We start from the raw sequence: 21905 nt of genomic DNA, 5'->3' as shown, positions 1-21905 counted from the left end.
ACTTGGTGTTAGTGACCACTTTATAAGAGATATAAAATAAATGTACCTAACTTTTATCTAAAAAAATCCATTCCAAGATCCCATACATTATGGCAAAGAATATATTTATTTTGTGGGGCGATACAAGATAAATAATATTTGCATCAGTTTTTTTGCTGATTTTAAAATATAAATATTCGTCTATGGTAAATAAATAAATAAACGACTGTAATGATATGTATCCGTTTTATTGTAGTTAAAGGGATGGTTCACCCAAAATTTAAAATTCATAGTCATCATTTAGTCACTCTCAAGTTGTTCCAAAGGATATTTGGAAGAATGTAGCCAAGCAGATCTCGGCAGCCATTGACTACCATAGAGGGGGGATACTATGTAGTCAAAATGGGTCCAAATATCTTCCTTTTTGTTCAGCAGAACAAATAAATTCATAAAGGTTTGGAACAACTTGAGCGTGACAGAATTTTCATTTTTGGATGAACTATCAGAGGGTCTCCCAGACACCAGAGGGCGCAGTAACTTTTCATTGAAGCGCTTTCTTACTCTATCTTTTTATTTTGAAAACGGAACCGCCGCCGTTGTCCTGGTACTGAAGACAACAACTATAAAATCTGCCCCTTTAAAGGTGAGGAAAAACAGACAAATATGGAATGTTTTCCTTTAATATTTTGCACAACAGCCTTATTATTTCAACACTATGAACGCTGCCGTTTGTGAGGCAGTTTAAAGAAAGATTTTGTTGAGTTTTGTTTAAACTTAGCATAAAGATGTTTTCTCTTGAGTAAAAACGACGCATTTGATAATGTCTGATATGCATATTTTGTTAAGAAAAGATGGAGAGTCTAGACTTTTCTGAGGAGGAGATTCAGCAGCAGCTGGCTGCACTTGGATACAGTAATATTCCCAAACAAAGACTGCGAGAATTCAAGCGAGGTGGGGTAATATTTTGAACCGTTCCAGCCTACATCAGTGCATTTATTTGTATTAAATTGTCATTTTATAGCATGTCTTGCCTTGAAGTATTGCTGTCATATTATGAATCTCCACCAGATCTAGATCAGCTGATTTATCATGAAAAGTCAAAGAGTCACAGCTCCAGTGAATGGACCTCTCCAAAATCTCACAGCACTTCCAGCAAAAGTCCACCTGCGCTTATTAAAGAAAAGGGTGAGTAGTCACTCCTGCTTTATGCTGTGCATTTTCATGTGACTTTAACCTTCTAAGACCCAGGAAAACAGTTATATTTTGAATTTAGTGTTTTTCATGTCATTACATTATTTTTAGAGCATTAAAAACAAATGGGAATTTTGCAATACATATGCAATATGTCGGTAAAATGGCCATACATGGGTTTTCCCATTAAATGCAATGTGTAAATACACTGTATCTAATTTGCATATTACTGTGTTCTTTGAGCAACATGTGATGAAAAAAGAAGTGTAATAATGGGAGTAATAGTTGGCAACATTTTCATAATGATATCTAATATTTTAAGGAACATTGATATGTCATTTATTTCCCTATTCACTTACCCTATTCCCCACTGTCTCCCAAAAATGCCAGATAAACATGCTTTAAATCCTGGTGTCCTCTACAGACGAAATCAATGCCCTGTTTTGTAACAAAGTCATATTTTGATTAGAAACCCCATAACATTTTCCTGAGATGTTGGTTTATAACAAACAATTTGAAAATTAGTCAGATTTAAATGATTAATTACAAAATATTATCATTTTTTCATTAGAGTGTTAAATTTGATCATTCAGTAATTGTTAAAGACCAAGGAGAAGTTGTTGTCCTGAAACAAATGAAAAGCTGTGAATGTGCTCTTTACAGGACATCCAGACTTAAAGAGCACCCATCATGGCATTTAAAATGTTCCAAATATTGTTTTAGAAGTCCCCAACAACAGTTTTGCATGCATGCAATGACAAAAAAGACTTTAGTTTTCTTATAATATGCATTTATTTTTACCTGTTTTGACAGCGATTCTCAAATGATTCCTTTAGTGATTCACTTTTCAAAACCCCGCCTTTACGTGACGCTAATCTGCGGTGATTGGTCCGATGACCCAGTCAGTTGTGATTGGTATAGTCTGTGCAGATATTTTCGGAAACGGAACGCCCACCAAGTCTTATAGTGACAGTAATTTGTTAATATGTGTCAGGAGTTATGAATATGAAAACCGCGTCTGTACCGTTTGAGTGTAATATGAGCCTCAGCTGATCTCATTTATAAAAAAACTCCTCTATTCTCCTCACGAAGACTCGCGACAAATCAACATCCCTCAGGGCTTTTAGTTCAAAAGTGTGCAGATGAGGAGAATTATTGATAGATTCTCATATGTCTGTGTCAAATTTCTAAACAGAGGAGTATTTTTTATTCAATACTTCCTCAAAATGCGCAGATATAGCCTAGTCATGAGCGATTGAGTCTCTTATGTGTTGTTTTCAATTCATACTGGCAGCCGGAGGGCGCTCTGTGCACATGTAGTCCATGTACAGACAGACGTAGAAGATACCATGTGCCATAATAGAAGTCCATAATAAAAGCTTCCTGAGATCGCGAAACATGCAAATAGAGACATTTGACGACTAATAAACACTCAATCGCGACGATGTATGGTTTGTCTTCAAGCCACTTAGTCTTCAAATGCTCATCCTTGGGCAGATGAAAAAAGTTTGCTTTTGAGTCACACTTCAGAACACAGCGTCTCGTCGCCATGATGTTTTCTAGTTTTCACTGGCGTCTTGGAGCGCAATAAGTGGGCGTATTGTATTCAAATAACTTGACGTCATCTAGTCAGAGAAAAAGCTTCGGTCTTCTAACGATTCTTAAAAATGACTCAGAGTCGACTCTTACTTTTGAAAGAAAATAACTATATATACGGTGCACTGTCATATTTCAAACTATGCAGGATGTTTTTGTTCACTTAGATCTATGTTACACACTACATGAAAGGTAAATTTCAAAATTCCATGATAGGTGCTCTTTAAAACTGTGACATTTATGGTGTCAGAGAAATTCACTAAAATATAATGTCCTCGTACGAGGACAGTGGCATCCAGGAGGTTAAAGCATTTTTTAAGTCACTTAACCAATCTACTGTTTAATTTGTGTTTTTGCCTCAGTTCAACTGAACAACATTGGTCCCAGTTGTAACTACGTTCTCTTCAACACCAGCTCAGTGGGGCAACAGAGAGAGGTATGACATTTTAAAGTCGCCATGAAACAGAAGTTGCAACCGTGTTTTCTTCATTATTGTGACATATATGCGAGTAAAACTACTTTTCAGGTGAGATAAAAAAAATTTAGGGCAGGGCTTGATTTTGTCCATCTGGGATTGTTGGATTATTGTGGTTTGCTTTTGATTAAAGATGTGCACAGATAACTCATTTATACAGTCAAACCAAACATTATTCAGACACCAGATATATTTTTGTACTAGTGGGTGCAGGACACTATATTTAATTTATGTAAGTGAGTATAGCAAAATAAAGTAAACTGTGACATATTATATTTAAAAAAAAATTCATGTAGTGGACTACCAATAAAATTGATACAAATTTGGGACCAAAATTATTCAGACACTTTGACCTGACCATGTAGCCTAGAAATCGAGACGCACCCTAGCGGCAGAAAATGTATTTTGCCGCGAGTGTAGTCTAGCAACTCTCGGTAGAGCTGAGAGCTGGAAAAAACAAACTCTGGTCAGGCCAATCACAGCGTGTGTAGAGTCGGTGGGCGGGCTTAACATAATGACGGCACGTCACGGCAGAGTTGCTGAGATTCTGCGTGCTACTCGTAAACAAAGCTGACGAACAGCGGTCTTTTGAATCGGCTTTGGCCGCGACTCTGGAAGACTTGGAGTTAAGAAAAGAACAAAGAACGGCACTGAAGTCATTCTTAAAGGGTTAGTTCACCCAAAAATGAAAATTCTGTCATTAATTACTTACCCTCATGTCGTTCGACACCCGTAAGACCTCCGTTCATCTTCGGAACAGAAATGAAGATATTTTAGTTGAAATCTGATGGCTCTGAAAGGCCTCCATTGGCACAATGTTACGGTTCACTCTCAAGACCCTTAAAAGGTACTAAAGACGTCGTTACAAAGTCCATCTCACTACAGTGGTTCTAAAATAACTTAATGAATCGGCGATAATAGTTTTTGTGCACCAAAAAACCCTAAATAACGACTTACATAGTGATGACGATTTCAAAACAAGGCATCATGAAGCTTCGAAGCGTTATGAATCAGCGAGTCGAATCAGTGGTTTGAATCGCCAAATTTCAGCAGTTTGACACGCGATCCGAATCATCATTCGGCTCACTGATTCATAACGCTTCGAAGCTTCATGATGCCTTGTTTGAAATCATCATCACTATGTAAGTCGTTATTTAGGGTTTTTTTGCGCACAAAAACTATTGTCGCCGATTCATAAAGTTATTTTAGAACCACTGTAGTGAGATGGACTTTGTAACGACGTCTTTAGTACCTTTTAAGGGTCTTGAGAGTGAACCGTGCCATTGTGCCAATGGAGGCCTTTCAGAGCCATCAGATTTCAACTAAAATATCTTCATTTCTGTTCCGAAGATGAACGGAGGTCTTACGGGTGTCGAACGACATGAGGGTAAGTAATTAATGACAGAATTTTCATTTTTGGGTGAACTAACCCTTTAAGAAAGGAAGATATGTTCGAAGTTTTGCCTACCAGATACGGCGAAAGTCTATCAACTAACGCTAGCTAGGCTTGACGGCTTCACCTTTTTCTTCGCCCTGATTGGTTGTGGCGGTCATGGCGCTATCCAAATGGTGATTTTCCAGACCCAACATCTTGATGTGGGTCTGGCTTGTCAGGCTACTGACCATGTTTTTAAGTGTTTTTTTCTTTAATTGCTAATGTGACCTTTTACACCACTGACTGTTCTGACATCTTGTCATATTTTATTACCATTTTCCAAACTATAGCGAATAAAATGTTGACGCTGTCTGAACAAATTTTGGTTTGACTGTACAAACACTGCAATGTTCCATAAAACACAAGAATTGTCCATTTCGATTTCATAATGACTTTAAGCACCTTTAAAATGTATACTTGTTCTAGGACTGTGTACGCAACATGTATGCTTTTCCTATTTTCCATTCCTAGATTTTCACCTCCACATTTAATGAGGACAATCATGGAGAAACTGGTATGAATCACTACTATGATTCATATTCACGGCACTCAGTTGCTCACAGACCAGCTCGGCCCTCCACAGCACCCAACAGGCTGGAGACTGAGGAAGGGCCTTCTGAAATATTTCACTCAGTTTTGGATGGGAGTAACACGACAAGTCCTGATAGAGAACATCGGGCTCCTTTCAAGCCTGTGATTAAAAGGAAAGTGTTAAGGTGGGGACACATAATCATTTCTTGATTTGATAGTTATTGTGAAAAGAAAACATCATCATCCATGCGCATGTGCAATAAATATTATTATCTTATCTTATCTTGTTTTGTAGAAAGCATCAAGGTCGGTCTCATGTCTGTGATGAGTCCACGCATAGTGAAGATTCTGGTAAGTCCTGTGGTTATGTTTCATGATAATTCAGAATGGAATACTAATAAACTACTTATACCGCTTACTAGTGTTGTAGTACTCGAGACCGGTCGTGGTCTCAAGACCGGTATTAAGACCATTTTTTGACGGTCTTGGTCTTGTCTTGGTCTCGACCACATTTGTACTTGGACTCAGGACTGTTTCAAGACCACAACTGCTGGGATATTACTAAATCGCCAGTGCATTGCCTGATTTATTTATTAACATCATTAATGTGATTGGATGTAAAAAATACTGCTTCAAATGCAATCAATAACTTATTTCTAATTTGATTTATTTATTGTGCCGATTCAGAAATTAATTAGGGATTGTGTCAAAAACGTCACTAAAAATGTATACAAATGCTCTCCAAATTCAAGACATTGTGGCAAAAAGTTCTTGTATGAGATCTGGATTTGTAACGTGATATAATTAACCAATATCACAAGAGCAAGAGAGCTGTTTTCACAAAATTGAGCATGACTGCAAACAAGTTGCTTTAACAAACATAAACATCATCCTCAACATTATTTATGCATTGGTAATTTACCAATTCAGATGCATCTTCTGTATCATCTCTGTAGCGCAAAGATGAATTTTGTTGTTAATTATTTAATTTGATTGGTAACAGCTCTATATAGTGTCTTATTCAAATTATATTTATTATAAGCCCTTTATTATAAGTTATAAGTAATTTCTCATTTGGTAATGTGGATCTCTATGAATTTAAGGAGTGTTGGTCTGGTCTTGATCTTGACACTGTCTCGTCCTGCCTTGGTCTTGTCTTGGTCTCAACCCCTCAAAGTCTTGGTCTTGTCTTGGTCTCAACACACATTGGTCTTGGTCTTGACTTGGTTTTGGATTAGGTGGTCTTGACTATAACACTACTGCCTACTATTTTTCAAGTAGTATGTGAAACATAATGCATTATGCAACTAAAAATGTCAAGCAGAATATTTAATGGTTTTGAAAAAAAGGCTTGTATGCCCACCAAGGCTGCATTTAATACATTGGAAATATAGTAAAACAATACTGACCGCAAACATTTGAATGGTTGTGTACATATTATATCCTGAAGAGTAGTATGGTAGTAATAATACCTCCCATACACCAGGTGGTGCAATTAGCCTTATAAACCCAGTAAAGTGCTTATCAGTAATCTTCTTAGTTACATTCCCCCTCCCTCTCATCCATCTGCTTTGGCTCAGAAGTGGAGTTCATTCTCTTACTGAGGGCTAACAGAGAGATCTGTCCATCTACCTCAGGATGTATAAAGCTTTTAACAGCCATTTGGAAAATGAAAGCAAGGACAATGAAGAATCCCTATCCTCTTCTTTCTGGACGGATCAGGAAAGTGAGGGGGAAGACGGGGACTATCTTAAGAAAGAAAAAAGGATTGAGAGAAAGTCTGAAAGAGACAGTAATGATGAGAGGGAAAGATTTGTAACGGGTGATGATAAAAAGGAGAGGATGAAGGAAACACTTCAAAGGAATGAGTTGGAGAAGGAGAAATATGTGCAGGCTGAAACAAATCCTAAGGCAGATGAAGACGGGAGCGAGGTAGAAAGAGAATGTGTCATGGAAGATGAAATGGAAAAAAGCATAGAGATAACAAGAACAGATCAAGAAAAAGAGGAGGAGGAGGAAGAAAGTGAAGAGGAGGAGGAAGAAAGTGAAGGGGAGGAAGATGAAAGTGAAGAGGAGGAAACAGGACAAGAGAATGAAGAGGAGGAAGAAGAAAGTGAAGCGGAGGGAAAAGAGTTTGAAGAGGAGGAGCAAAAGGGAAAAGAAACTGAAGAGGAAGAAAAGGGACATGCGAGTGTAGAGGAAGTTAAAGAGAGTGAAGATGATGAAAAAGAGCTTGAAGAGGAAGGTCAAGTGGAGGGTGAGAAGGAAGAAGAACTTGCAGAGGAGGAAGAAGAAAGTGAAGTAGAGGAAAAGAGAAAGGAGAGTGAAGAGGAAAAAGGAGAAGCAAGTGAGGAAAAGGATGAAGAAAGTCGAGACAAGGAAGAGTTTGAGCTGGATGAACAGGGGAAATGGAATAAAAAGGATGAGGAGGATCTAGAAGAAAGTGAGAAGGAAGAGGATAGTGTGGAGGAGAAAGCAAGCTCTGTCAGTGGAGAAAACACTGAGAACAAAGCCCAAAGCAATGATTCAGATGGCGAGAAAGATCAGGTGAGTGTGGAGGAGAGTGAAGAAGAAGAAGACTCTTTTCTAAAAGAAAACCCAAATAGTGAAGAAAAGTATACAGGTAAAGATTCAGACAGTTATGAAAAGGAGGGTCTCACCAAGGAAGAGAGCACAGGTGGAAGTGGGGAAGAAGAACAAGATGAGGAGGAAGGAGAAGAAAATAAAGAAGGATATAATGTATGCTGTGTATCAGAAGATAATGGAGGCATTGAGGAAAAAATAGATGGTGGTAAATATTTTGTGAAGAAAGAGAGCACAGGAAACTTTGAAAGCGAGGGATCACAGAACAGCAAACCAAATGAGAAAGAACCTAACAATGAGGAAGACATGAATGACGAAGAGGAACAAACAGAGGAAAGAGATTGTTTTGCAAAAGACAGTACAGAAGAAAACCCTGACAACGACGAGAAACAGGAGAGGAAGGGTAAAGCAGATGGAAACAGTGAGGAGGAAGAGAGGGAATGTTTTATCAATGAATATGACAAAAATATCTTTGGAAAGAGTGATAAAAAAGAGGAAGACACAAGCAGCGATGTCGAAGAGGAGAAACAACAATGCAAATCTGGTGAAGAGGATGTATCTAAAGGAAGCAGTTATGAAGAAGTAGAGGAGAGAGATTGGTTTTTTGATGCACCATTTGAGGAAAAGGAGAGTTGTGACCAGGACAGGAAGTCATGGGCAAGTGATGATGATTATGTTACTGTAACCAGTGGCCATTCGCAAAAAGAAGAGGAAGACAATTATAACATGTTACCTGCTTGGGAAGAAGAGCATGCTGATGTACGGCTGAAGAAGGAAACTAGAGACCTCTACGTTGAGGACTTTCACGAAAGTCTGGGCAGCCCTGCCGCAAGCATTTTAACGTCCGGTTACGGCACGTACAGACCAGACTCGTCTAAAGATGGAGACCCAGAGGAAGTGGACTATAGAGACGACTGTACTCTGGCTGGATTAGAAGAAGAGAGCGAGTCGATCTTAGATGCTCGTGATTATGAGGATAACAGCAGTCTGGTGTGGTTCGGAGACGATCAAGCATTAGAAACATCTGACGGAGGAGCTCCTGCAAAATCACCGGATGATAGGCGAGATGTAGCCGCACAACACTCTACTGATCAAAGCCATGATGGATCTGAGGAGAACGGTCATCGATTTCCTGACACGCCAAACAAAGATCCTCAAGCCGACCAGCAGGAGACTCCCACAGGGAATGACATTGGAACTCAAGATGCAGGCTCTCAAAATGTGGCCTGTTTCAATGATGGTTGGGAGGTGGAGGCTTTGCGGGACAGTCTTGACCACCCATTTAATTTGAGACACAGGAGGGGAAGAGTTCAAAGGAGAACTGAGGAGAAACAATATGATGACAGCACAAAGGGGAAGAGAGTCAGAGCTTATACCGGCTGCCTTGGTGTGTTACACTTTTTAAAGGGATTTGCTTATTTTATAGTTTTTAGAGGTATAGCTGCAGAAGTGGTGGAGCAGACAGATGTATTATTATGAATATTTGTATACTGCATGGAAGCTTGTAACATATTTATAATATAAAATATTTATATGGTATTATATTTTTTTTAAATCGATCATTTTAAATAAATAATGTGTATGAAAGATGTATTTTATGCTTACCAAGGCTACATTTATTTAATCAGAAATACAGTAAAAACTGTAATATTGCGAAATGTTATTACATTTTGAAGTAATTGTTTTCTGTTTGAATATATTTTAATATGTAATTTATTCCCGCTATAGAAAAGCTGATTCTTTTTATCATCATTACTCCAGTCTTTAATGTCACATGATTCTTCAAAAATCATTCTAATATGCTGATTTGATGCTCAAGAAATATTTTATCAATGTTGAAAACAGTTGTGCAACTATTTTTGTGTAAACCACAATACATTTTTGTCAGGATTCTTTGATGAAAAGAAAGTTGAAAAGGACCGCCTTTATTTGAAATAGATTTTTTTGTAACATTATACACGTCTTTGCTGCAATTTTGATCAATTTAACGTGTCCTTGCTAAATACAAGTATTAATTTCTTTAAAAAGGAATGTTACTGACACCAAACTTTTGTATGGTTGTGTGAATATGTAAATGTGTATATATACATATAATATAATATATATATACATATCATATAATATAATTAATATATATATATATATATATATATATATATATATATATATATATATCTATATCTATATCCGGTATATATATATATATACACACACACACACACACACACATATACACATACACATACAACAGCCGGTATGCACCACACGGAGATCTAATCTCACCATCAGTGAGTCAGTCTGTGATTATATAAAGAAAAAAAAACTGAGACGGACTAAATGCAGAAGAACTGCGGCATCGTCGCCAAGACGCTTGGAAGAAATTTACCTGATCAGATCTCCGTGTGGTTCATACCAGCTGTTGTCAGACTTCTTCAGCATACGAAAATCTCACTGGATTATTACAATGAATGGCAAAAGGAATGTTTGGAAATGTAAACTTATATTTCCTACTGACACACTACAGCTAAATATATAAATAACTGGGTGAAAATATTAACATGCCTGAGACTTTAGGATGTGTGTAATAATCATATTCTTCTGTTTTGTAGGTACAGTTAGTGAGCTGGAGGAGCGCTTGGACCATATGCGAATCGGTGCATCTCGTGTGCAGTATGACTCAGAGAGTGAAGAAACAGGAAGCTACAGTGACAGATCCAGCTCTGTGACTGAGGAAGCCGCGAGTGCTTTCCGGGAATACATCAAAGGCATGGTCAGTACAAACACCTTCCTACTTATCAGGATTCAACAGTTCTGAATTTTAAACTTGAATTGTTTTTCCAAGGGCGTAGGTTTGATTTTGACATTGGTGGGAATATAAACCCCAGCCCCATTTTTTTAATTTATTTTTTGTTATGATAGACTTTTAATTGCAATTTCATGTAATCTAAAGCATTTATCTATAGATATACGTAGGAACTCACAATATTTACATTTAATCATTTAGCAGACGCTTTACTCCAAAGCTGCTTACAACTGAGGAGAGCAATAGACGCAATCAGACAAACAAAGGGTGCAAGTGATGTAACAAGTCGCAGTTAGTCTAGCACAGTACACACAGGTTTTTTTTTTTATAAAAAGAAAAACAAATAGAATAGTTAAGTTAGTTAAATGCTAGCCTTAATTAGGCAATAGACAACAGCATCTGACCATTGTCATAACACAATCTTGATTATGCAACCAACAGCATTACAATTTAGCTTTCTGTACTTTATAAAATATCTAAACAAGCATACATTCATAACTGAAAAAAGCGTTATTCAGGGATTGACATTAAAGGAACACGCCGACTTTTTGGGACTTCAGCTTATTCACGTATACCCCAGAGTTAGATAAGTCCATACATTCCATTCTCATCTCCGTGCGTGCCATAACTCTGTCTGACGCACCCACCACTAGCCTAGCTTAGCACAAAGACTGGAGGTAAACGGCTCCAGCTAGCCTACTGCTCAATAAGTGACAAAATAACGCCAACATTTTCCTATTTACATGTTGGGATGTGTATAGTTACATTGTGTACTAAGACGAAAAAAATGAAAAGTTGCGATTTTCTAGACCGTTATTACCATTAATTTCCGTCAACATAACCAATGTGGCAACCTGCTTGCACAAAGAGTGTGCTGGGGCCTATTTTCAGGTGCTACGTAATATCATTGCGCCGCTGCACCCATGGTACGGCAGCAAAGTTCCTTGATTATTACGCTGAAATGAGAGAATAGTTATCGGTCTAGAAAATTGCAACTTTTCATTTTCTGTCAGTCTTAGTACATGATGTAACTAAAATGGAAAATGTTGGCGTTATTTTGTCACTTATTGAGCAGTAGGCTAGCTGGAGCCGTTTACCTCCAGTCTTTGTGCTAAGCTAGGCTAGCAATTTGGCATTTTTGCCATTATAGGTGATCGAAAGGGAGCAAAGTAGGAGAGGATGGGGAAAGGTCCTCGAGCCGGGACTCAAACTTGGATTATATGTTGGAGCCCTGCACTTCAGCTCATCACTTTATTTTAAAAATGAATTGAACGAATGATGATTCTGAATGAAAACGAGATCAGGAGTCAGTCTATTGTTGCTAAAGTAACGCACATCTGTTTGACATATAAACTGTGCCCTCTTATTTGAGTGTTTTTAAGTTAGTGGATATTTCAGCAAACAGTTTGCTTCGTACATTAACAACATTAAGTAAAAGAGGTTAAACTTAAACATTTACCTTATATTCTCTGTTCATGCATTAAAATTATGTCCTTGAAAGAGTGCATGCAGTTTTCTAACTTATTTACTTTGACTCAGGTAATGTTATTGCTATGACCCATTTCAGATGCGGCCAAAATTACAACAACAATGTTTGCTTATAAATATATTTTAATTGTCCGATCAAAATTATTGCTAGGGACAATTCAGTAGCTGCTGGATATTTCTAGGAACATGCCCTACTAAATTCTACACCCTTGTCCTCCAACAGACACGATCACACAGCGAGAGTGATATTCGACCTCGTCCAAAGTCATGTAAGTTCCATTTTCACGTCTAGTTTCAGTTCATACCCGTTTCTTTGACCCATGATTGTCAGTTTGCATGTATTTACAGAATCCGATTCTCTTCACAGTTATACGGCCAGCTTTTGATCATCCTCACACGAGGAACTTGAAGAAAACTGATCCAGTGGCAAAGTATGGCATACTGTATTGATTTTCATAAAGGATTCAAGACTTGAATCTCGTGATTGCGTCAGGCTTTTACAGCTGCAGTTAAATATATCATAATACTTGAAGGATTTACACTAGAAATGTGATAACCCTGAACTGATCATACCGTTAAATCCTTTATCAGGTATTTCCAATACAAGCAGGACTGGGAGATGTTTAAACCTCCAGGAGAGAAGAGCAGGAAGGAGCTGCACTGGGCCATCAGGGTAATCCTGTACTTGTTTTTAGTAGTGGCTACAAGAGTATTAATGTGTATAAGTTTGATTTTTATTTAAAAAAATATATATATATTTTTCCTCAGGAACAGCTCATGTATCAGCCTCCACCAGTAAGACGCACACATATATATTGTATTCATCTGTTTTTGGAAAGGACTGCCTAGATTCTCTCAATCTGAGTTTTTTTTTTCTTGTCTCTACAGCAGAAACCTCAGAAGACGTACATCCCCAACAATTATGTGGTTCCAACAGAAAAGAAGCGATCTGCACTAAGATGGGAGATCCGACATGATTTAGCACATGGCATTATCCCAACAAAAATATCCTATCCCTGACATGAAGAATGATCCACCGATGCCTTATCTTTTATATATGCTTAATGTTATTTATTCATATGATATTGACTTTTTTTTTTACCTCATGGAATATGTGAAGTGAGACAACTCGATCACTGTTTTTATGAAATAAACATTTTAATACTCTGAAGTCGGTGCTGTGTTCATGGCAGGTCTCTGTATGGGAGTTTGAAGGGATACAGGGGAGTGTAACGCACATCATGCCAAAGAAGCTTCTTTTCAAGAAATTTTACAGCTTCCAGAGTGAGAACCAGACTCTCGTGTTTCAACATGCTGTGGACGTTTAGACCTGTAAAAACAAAGGAAATTGCATATAATGTTTTTCACAAGTTACATTCCCTTATGTTTGGTCTACAATAAATGGGTGCTTATGATGTGTCAGTTTATTTACCTATAGCTGGAATAATATTCACTGTTTTCAGATTTTCGGTTGCCTTGAGAATGTTCTGAGGGAATTCATCACCTCTGGAATGCATAAATGCAAAAAAAAGAGAAGAAATGACTTAAGGAAACAATTATGTATATCAGGTTGGCAACGGCATATGCATCTACTCTTACACTTCAACGATTAGGACTGAATCCCCCCACTGTCTCTGTTTGAGCAGGTCCTGGAGATAGTTGGGGTCTGGAGTGGGAATCTCCAGTGAGTCCACAATATGAAGGTAATCCTGGAGAAATAATGAGATTTAGATTAGATTATGATATTTCATCTAACAGAATATTTATGAACCAAACCACTTTTCACTTGTCAAGCTCATCAGCTTTGCTACTGTTAACTAAAACTATTACAATATTTTTTTTGATAATTGAAATAAAGCTGAAAAAAAGATATAAATATTGGATGAAAATAAAATACATTTTAAGGAACTTTGATATTTAAGTCCTAAAATTGCTAAAGCTAAAACTGAAGAAAAAAACCCAAACAAAATTGTAATGACAACTGAACTTTTCACGCGTTCACACTTATCATAATTAGATAGAGTAAAGGAGTATGCGTATTTGGCATGCTGTCCAGAGGAGGGCTCCGGGCTCAGAATGTGGCCCAAACCTAGAGTACTCCCACGTATCCCTGGCTGGGATAGGAACTAGCCAAGAGTGAGGGGTTGGGGTGGTGGAGTGATGCAGAGAAGATTGTCAAGGAATAAAAGGTAAGTTGGCTATATTTAGAGGGTATGCACATGACGTCACTGTCAGCCGGGGTGACTACAGTTACACCCACTGAATGGCAAAAAGACTGAGTGGCAGCATTGGTTTTCAGAACAACTAAAATGAGAGAACTTTGAGATTGACTGTATCTGAGGTATTTTTACAGACTGCCAAAAGCTACAGAAAAGAGAAGCAAATGGATTGCTGCAATTCACAGAAAATTAGCAGTTATCATTTTGTGTCAATATTAGGGCTGTGACGAGACACTTTGCTCCCGAGACAAGACATGAGATTGAGTTCATGCGAACAAGACAAGATTTTTGCACAGTATTTTTAAGAAATCCTCAATGACAAAATTTGGTAAAATAGTCTGCAGCTGCATTTTGAAATGTTTTAACCATCTTGTAAATAATGTCATTTCAGTTCTACTTTGAGTTCTACTCATATGCATTGAAAGACAATAATATACAAGGACTGTAAAAGGTTTTGCCACAAACTCAACTGACTGGCTTCTCTCCTGTAGGATTTCACGAGTCTCTTCAGACCTTACTGTACACAAATTATGAGCTTCCTTATTGAGGCCGTGCGTGATGTAGCCTAATTTGCGTGCATCAGAGAGCTGCCGTTTTACTTTTCCTTTCAAATTTGCGACCGCACATACTCTGTGTATAGGGAGCGGCGGTGTTAAGCGTGCATTCTACAAGATTCTACAATTTATCCGACGTTTTCCAACGAATCCTCCGCCATGGTCTTGTCCATAGCTTTTCAGTGATCTCGCCTTACTCTCGGCACGTGATCAGTGAACTGTGACTCCTGCTGCACTGTGTGAGGCTTTGCAGATCGTGCTGGATGAGCAGAGCAGACGTTTACAATTGAAGCGACCGTTAATATTGCGAGATCTCGTGCTATGACATTGTCACACGCGTAGTCAATATGTTGAATTTTGGGGTAAAATTGCACCACTCTTTTGCCACTCAGTCCGGCTGAGGAGTCGTGTTCCAGCTGGAAAGTGACATCAATGCTCATATTATATATATATATATAGATATATATATATATAGATATATATAGATATAGATATAGATATATATATGCCTCCAATCGTGCTGATTGGGTAGATCATTTGAACGTGCTCCTCCTGACCTTTGTTAATAAAACATAATTTAAAAAATAAAAGACAATTCATAATAGTAATAAATACTAAACCAGTATATAAATAACAAAAATAATACTCAAGCATATTCCAAAGCAAGCAAGACTTTTACAGCGCAGCCCCCCTCACCTGAGCCAGTTTGGAAGTTAGGGCGATTTTCAGTCCTTGCACCCGCACCTTCATGGGCAACATGTAATAATAGCTGGTTGGTCCTCGTGGACCATGAGCTACTCCTCCTGAATTGGCAAGAAGAGCATTTTTTTAGTGATTCAATGGCTTCACTGCTATATATTGTCATATGTCTAAGGGTGCTTCTCAATATCCCTCCTCATTTCCTCGCTCCTCCGGAAGCCGATCGAGCTCAGCCATCTTGTAGGACATCTCAACTCTCTAATTGCACCGCGAGGAGGCAAGGATCGAGGAGTGAGGAAACTTCCTGAGAAGTCATAAGCGAGGATACACAGGTGTATCCTTTGTGGAAATGTTTTAGCGACTAAATGTGACGGACGTATAAATTCTCCTCCCCCTTCACATCTTGCCACAGTTTATTCATTATTACTATTATAATTATCATTCTTGTTTACATGTACAAGACACAAATGTATGTCAAATTACAGCAACTGTTGTAGGACAGTTACAGAGTTATATCAAAGCATAAGACAATGAAAACTAATACTATACAACAAATAAAAAACAGTTAATAATTAGGAAATAATTCATTGTTAATAATAACAGACAAATGTGTTTTTTTTTGTGGAGGCTGAAACTATTACAATATAAATTAGGGCTGCACGATTATGACAAAAATCATAATTGTTGATTATTCCCTTGAAATTGTAATTGCAATTTTTCTGGAATTACGATTACGATTATTCTATAGCATTAAGCCTCAAAAGTCAAATATACATTGGTTTGGTTTCTTTAAATAAAAAAGTAAAAATATGCATGGTATTATAATGTTATACTAAAAATAAAAACAATGGGGAAAACTTAAGATAACCTGTGGATAGAAAAAAAAACTAATTAAGTACACAGAATAATACAAGTGGACTTTTTTGTAATTGCGATTACATTTTATTGAACAATTACATAATTGTGGCATCCGCAATTGTAATCACGACTACAAATTCGATTAATTATGCAGCCCTAATATAAATAATTCTCTCTAATGTTAAAGAATCCTGACGTGCAAGCTAAATCCAGCGGTGTAGAGTCATCATTAATTGACAACGCTTTAAAGTGGGGCTAAAGGGAGTGTGATGTATCATTTCACTTCCTCCGTCCTCACGTCCTTCCCTCGCATCCTGAAGGAGTGGAGCGAAGACACGAGGAAAGGAAGAAAGGAATAAGAATTGCGAAGCACCCCATGCGTTTAAAACTAAACTAAAATTCTCTCTCACCTCCCCTCCAGAGTGGAGAACGAATGCTTCCATGTCGTGCCCGCCCACTTCCTTTTTGTTTCCATGGTTTCCTGCCTCCGCCGCTGACTTCAGCTCTTGACTTGACTTTAGCATGGCTCTACAGTAATCACATTACATGTGTTAATGTCATATACAATGATTTAATATGACTGAAGTTTCTAGAACATTATTTGAACGGCATTTCATACCAGAAAGCATAAAATGCTCCTCATGGTTACTTACTATTCGCTTGAAATTCCGTTGCCAAACCTCTACAGCATGGAGAATATCCAGCCTATATATCGGAACACAAAAATGATCATTTGTTAGCAGCGTAACTCCACCCTGAAATAATTTAGAAGATTAAATGGTTTACCTGACAGGCACAGAAAAGACATCAGGGTGCAGGTCAACCACACCAAGCAATTCACTGTCACAACTTCCCAAAGACTCGAGCCACGTTTGAGTCGGTGCCAGGTGAGCTGGGATATCAGCCTCACATCTGCGCAGCACTGGGAGATCAGAGCCGGATGGAGGAGCCCTCTCTGAAACAAGAGTTCAGACACGTTCAGTTCGCCAAAGTTCCTGCCAAAATCCTATATTTATTTCATTTGTTTAGTGAGACCATATTTTGATTACCGAAAACCAGGACTCGGCCTGGCAATGAGATACTCAAGTGATACTCGAAGTTTACTCAAAGACTCCTTATTAATTTTAATACATTTAAAGTATGCCCCCTCTGTATGGATAGAAAATTGTTATATTAGGGCCAGGACAGGACATGTCCTGGGAAAACAGGACGTTTGGTCACCCTACAGTTGTTGTTACTGTGAAACAATATTAAATTAATATAGGTTGTCCTAGCTTGCACTCCGTCTGTCATTTGGTTGAAAAGCTTTAGAGATGACTAAACTCAGGGATGTAAGAAGCAATGTAAAGTTGAAATCATTTTAAAGCCAGAGACTTATCTCAGAAGGGTTAATAGTAAGTCATTAATTATAATTCTCTATTAAAAAAAGCAAAGCTTTGCCTACTTTTTCCCGCGACTCCGATGAGATTTGATGGGAGTCGCAGATTTGATGGAAGTGCGCTTTCTCCAGAGACCGATGAGATGAACTGGTTGGAGCAAAATCATGGTTTAACTAGTCTATGTGTTCCAGCATAAATATACATATCGTATTCACAAGCGTAGTACATGATGAATTGCATGTTCACACTTACCCTTTTAACAACTGTTCTTCCACATATTGTCAACGTGGCACGGAACATGATGCGGGCTAAATAAAATAAATACTAAAAGCTCTACTGTTATAACATCAGCTTCTTACATTATTTGGTTTCCCTGTCAGGAAGGTCGTGATGGTGTGCGCACAATTCCGTCGCCCTCATATGACGTAAGCGGCGTGGGTTCTTTTTTTTTTTTTTTTTTCTTCTTCTTCTTCTTTTGATTTTATTGGCGGTTGACAAACAACGAAACAGTGTATTACCGCCACTGGGTGGTATGAAGTGTGGTTCGAAATTACAGATTTCTTCCCTTTTTTATATCCTCTCCCACAAATTAGTTACTTTAAGATACTGAAAAATAAAAATTATAACATATTTTGTAAAACATATTTATTATTATTATACCTATTTATTTTTGTCATTCTTGTATTTCTGACAGTATTGTATAACATGTTCCACTGTTTCTTCTTGCCCACAAAATTCACACTTTCCCGTATCATGTTAACCCATTTTATAAAGTGTATAAACTGTTTAGACTTTTGTGTCCAAATCTCATGCTTGATATGATCTCATCTCTCCTGTTTTTCCTGCACTTCTCATTACACTTTACTTTGAATAAAACCATTAGCCTTTCTCCTTATATCCCATTGTTTTTGCCAACTTTCCTTCAATCTTTTCTTAATAATACTCTTGATTTCATTCTTACTCAGACTAACTGATAAATTAATGTCTTTGTTTTAATTGCTTCCTTTGCTATTTCATTTCCTCGGATACCAATATGTGGGAACCCATAAAAATACTACTGTAAAGCCCATCATTTGAATCCTGTAGTTCTATTAAAATGTCTGGTCTGCTTTCCGAGTGACTATTGTAATCTAGCCAATGATGAACTTGAGTCTGAACAAACAATTTATTTCAAAGGTCTCATCTCCTCTATCCACTGCGTTGCTAATAATAGAGCAATTATTTCCACTGTATAACAGAAAAATCATCACTGATCCTTTTCCCTACGGATAAATTAAATTCTAGAAAAATAAACGCTACTCCTATTTTATTGTCTAAACTCTTTGATGCATCTGTGTAGATCTGAACATAGCTGTGGTACTCATTAATATATGTCTGCACATTATATGAAGCAATTTTTTCTTTTTTCTAACAATGTAAAATCTACTGTAGCATCTTACCAATGTTGTATTACCAGTAGCGGTACAGTTGGACAAACTTTAAGTTGTATTGCTTTCTGTATTATTGTCCATTCAAAGCTTTTCGTTTTCCTCCTCTCTTACAATTTATGATAACATTTGTAACTTACAATTAATTAATATTATTCATTAATTACATTTATCATACTTTACAATAGGCTCTCTCTACACAGTAAAAAACGCAGTGTAAAATTAACACTTAAAGTGTTAATTTTAACACTACTCCGGATCATATATGGTCCCAATCTAATTAGTGTAAAAAGTACACCGTTTGTAGTGCTGAATTTACAGTGTTAATATAGCACCCTACAGTGTAGAAAAATTACACCGTGAGTGTAAAGTTTTACACTTACAATTGTTGTTCAAGTTTTACACTATGGGGTGTTTAACACCCCTGCTGTTGATTTAATTCCACTATAAGTGTTATTAATAAAATATTCTGTTCGGTGCAAAAAAAATGTTACACTATTTTTTACACTATTATATGGTGTTAATGTACAAGATCAGACATAAATTCAAGAGTCTTCAGACGTATAAATCCAAAGTTTATTTAAAAAATGGACAAAGCGACTACTTTAAAACATATCAGATGTGTAAATGTCAATTAGTCAATCACATTCTTGAGGTGTTGCACAGAAATACAATTTTAAAAAAAGATAATAAAATGCATAAAATCATCAAATTTGCCTGGACACAAACAAATATGACAGGTAGATTTGAACAAGATTGCAGAAAGCTACTTGTCGACAGTTGTGTAGCATCCATGAATGCTGTTCCTCCCGGTCCCATCAGTGAACAGGTATTGCTGTGTGGTCTCTTCAATTCAATCAAGGCGTTCTGGTATGTCATTCCTTGGCTACAGATCATAGACAAAAATAATAATAACTCAAAGTCAGCTCTCCAATTGGCCATCTTTGTATCAGTTTTCCACAATACAATCAACACAACTGGCAATATTTTGAGGCAGACTAATTTTGAGGTAGTGTGACAGAAATGTCCAAATGTACCTTTTTGAGGATGACAATATTTTTCAGCTTGATATGAGGACATCTTTCCAGGTCTCTTGCAGCCTTGTGGTGATGGTGGAATCAAATGAAGTAGGAGATGAATTGATGCAGGATCGTTGCGGATTCTAAATAACAAATGTGACAACTTCAGCAAAAAATGCATGAACGTGTATAGATAATCTTATTCTGAATTATAGTCGAACCTGAATCATTGGTTTCATCCTCTTTCACAGCAGATTCCGCAGTCAATCAAGTCCTTGAAGGTCTTGGAAGAAGCCTTTCCGCGAACTTAGCTGAGGTCTTCTCACTAAAAATCAAAACGAAAAAAAATAATAATAATATTCACCAAACAGTTACATAGCATAATGACATGCAATACTCTCAGGAACCATTCTGTTCAGATGATTGTGTAGTCACAGGGTAGCACCGTTCACTCACACCTCAACATGACATCATGACTTTGCGTAAACATTACACGCCACTTTCTAAAGCCAAAATTGCGTGTTATCTGTACGCTTTGAGCTATTCGCTGTTAGAATAATGATGAAATTAATTATTTTATTCCCAATATATATACAGGGATAAGGCCTGATGTAAGGAGGTCTTACTCCCAATGTGTAACCAAGGATGATGCCAAATGTAGAGAGGCCTATGTTAACCACACAATATGTTATGCATGGTTTTATGATGAAAGAAATATATAGAAAAAGAAAGATATAGTGGAGGTTTTATAGGGAACCTTTATGATAGACTTTATAAGAGTCTCATAGAAAAATATAGTGGAGGTTTTATAGAGAACCTTTATGTTCGACTTTATAAGAGTCACAAGAAGAATAGAAATAGCAAAGTGAAGTGAAGAGTTGTTTATATGGCCGAGAAACTTTTATAAGAAGTTTTTATTTTTACAACTTTTATGTATAAGCTGTTTATAAGGCCGAAAAACCTAAAGGAGGTTTTTCTTATACAACTTTCATAGATGACTTTGTAAGCATGGAAAAACATGACAACATGATATTGTAAAAATGTTTTACTTTGGTTCATAGCAAGAATACAGACACATGGTTTTGTAGAAATGTTTTATTTGGTTTTATAGTAATGACACGGAAGCAAAGACTTTTGTAAAAATGTTTTATTTGGTTTTATAGTAAAGACACGGAAGCAAAGACTTTTGTAAAAGTGTTTTATTTGGTTTTATAGTAAAGACACAGAGACAAATACTTTGTAAAAATGTTTTATTGAATAATTGAAATGAACACGCTGAGACATGTTTTAGGCAATCTGCTTAGAAGATGAAGAAAGACACTGAGTCATATGTACGGAAAATCATTTATTCATGTAAAAGACAAACATATGAAATGTACTTTGTATTAGCATGCATGCATGAAGAGAAGTATTGAACGAAGCAAGTTTTACCTCGAGCTGATGTCTTGCAGACGAGACGAAGAAGGAGGTCAAGGATCCAAGCAAGAAGAAAAAGAAGGAGGAGAAAATATAGGGCATTATATACTAAAATGTTGAAGGAATTTAGGGAGTTGACAGTGGTCCAAAATCTTGGATTGGATAACCCATGCCTATGTAATTGAATATGTAATGAAGAGGTGTGATAATGAAATGATATATAAGGTATTGGTCTCTGTATGGAATTCAGAAG

The 21905-nt window shown here is 37.1% G+C and overlaps 2 protein-coding genes across 4 annotated transcripts; one reads left to right on the top strand and one right to left on the bottom strand.

Moving 5' to 3' along the window:
* Positions 1-544: 544 nt before the first annotated feature.
* Positions 545-13495, top strand: hyls1 (HYLS1 centriolar and ciliogenesis associated). 3 transcript variants are annotated; one of them, XM_079844084.1, is made up of 12 exons: positions 545-622; positions 831-930; positions 1048-1164; positions 3129-3202; positions 5148-5392; positions 5503-5558; positions 10400-10560; positions 12305-12350; positions 12449-12512; positions 12673-12754; positions 12850-12876; positions 12970-13495. In XM_079844084.1, exons 2-12 carry the CDS (start codon positions 831-833, stop codon positions 13099-13101), a joined length of 1104 nt encoding a protein of 367 aa, XP_079700210.1. In that variant the 5' UTR covers positions 545-622; the 3' UTR covers positions 13102-13495. The 3 variants fall into 3 exon arrangements, with proteins under 3 accessions (XP_079700210.1, XP_079700212.1, XP_079700211.1); XM_079844086.1 differs by having other exon boundaries at positions 574-622; positions 12973-13255; XM_079844085.1 differs by having other exon boundaries at positions 574-622; positions 826-930; positions 12970-13250.
* mrpl4 (mitochondrial ribosomal protein L4) lies at positions 13182-18226 on the bottom strand. Its single transcript, XM_079844087.1, has 9 exons — positions 18043-18226; positions 17856-17937; positions 17198-17366; positions 17065-17116; positions 16822-16939; positions 15551-15657; positions 13681-13790; positions 13514-13587; positions 13182-13411 (listed from the first exon to the last, which is right to left on the bottom strand). The coding sequence occupies exons 1-9, from the start codon at positions 18088-18090 to the stop codon at positions 13266-13268; spliced, it is 906 nt and encodes a 301-aa protein (XP_079700213.1). The 5' UTR covers positions 18091-18226; the 3' UTR covers positions 13182-13265.
* Between the last annotated feature and the right edge of the window lie 3679 nt (positions 18227-21905).

This window comes from Gobio gobio (genome assembly GCF_949357685.1).
Source record: "Gobio gobio genome assembly, chromosome: 19".
Taxonomy (NCBI): domain Eukaryota; kingdom Metazoa; phylum Chordata; class Actinopteri; order Cypriniformes; family Gobionidae; genus Gobio; species Gobio gobio.
This window is presented reverse-complemented; position numbering and strand designations above follow the sequence as displayed.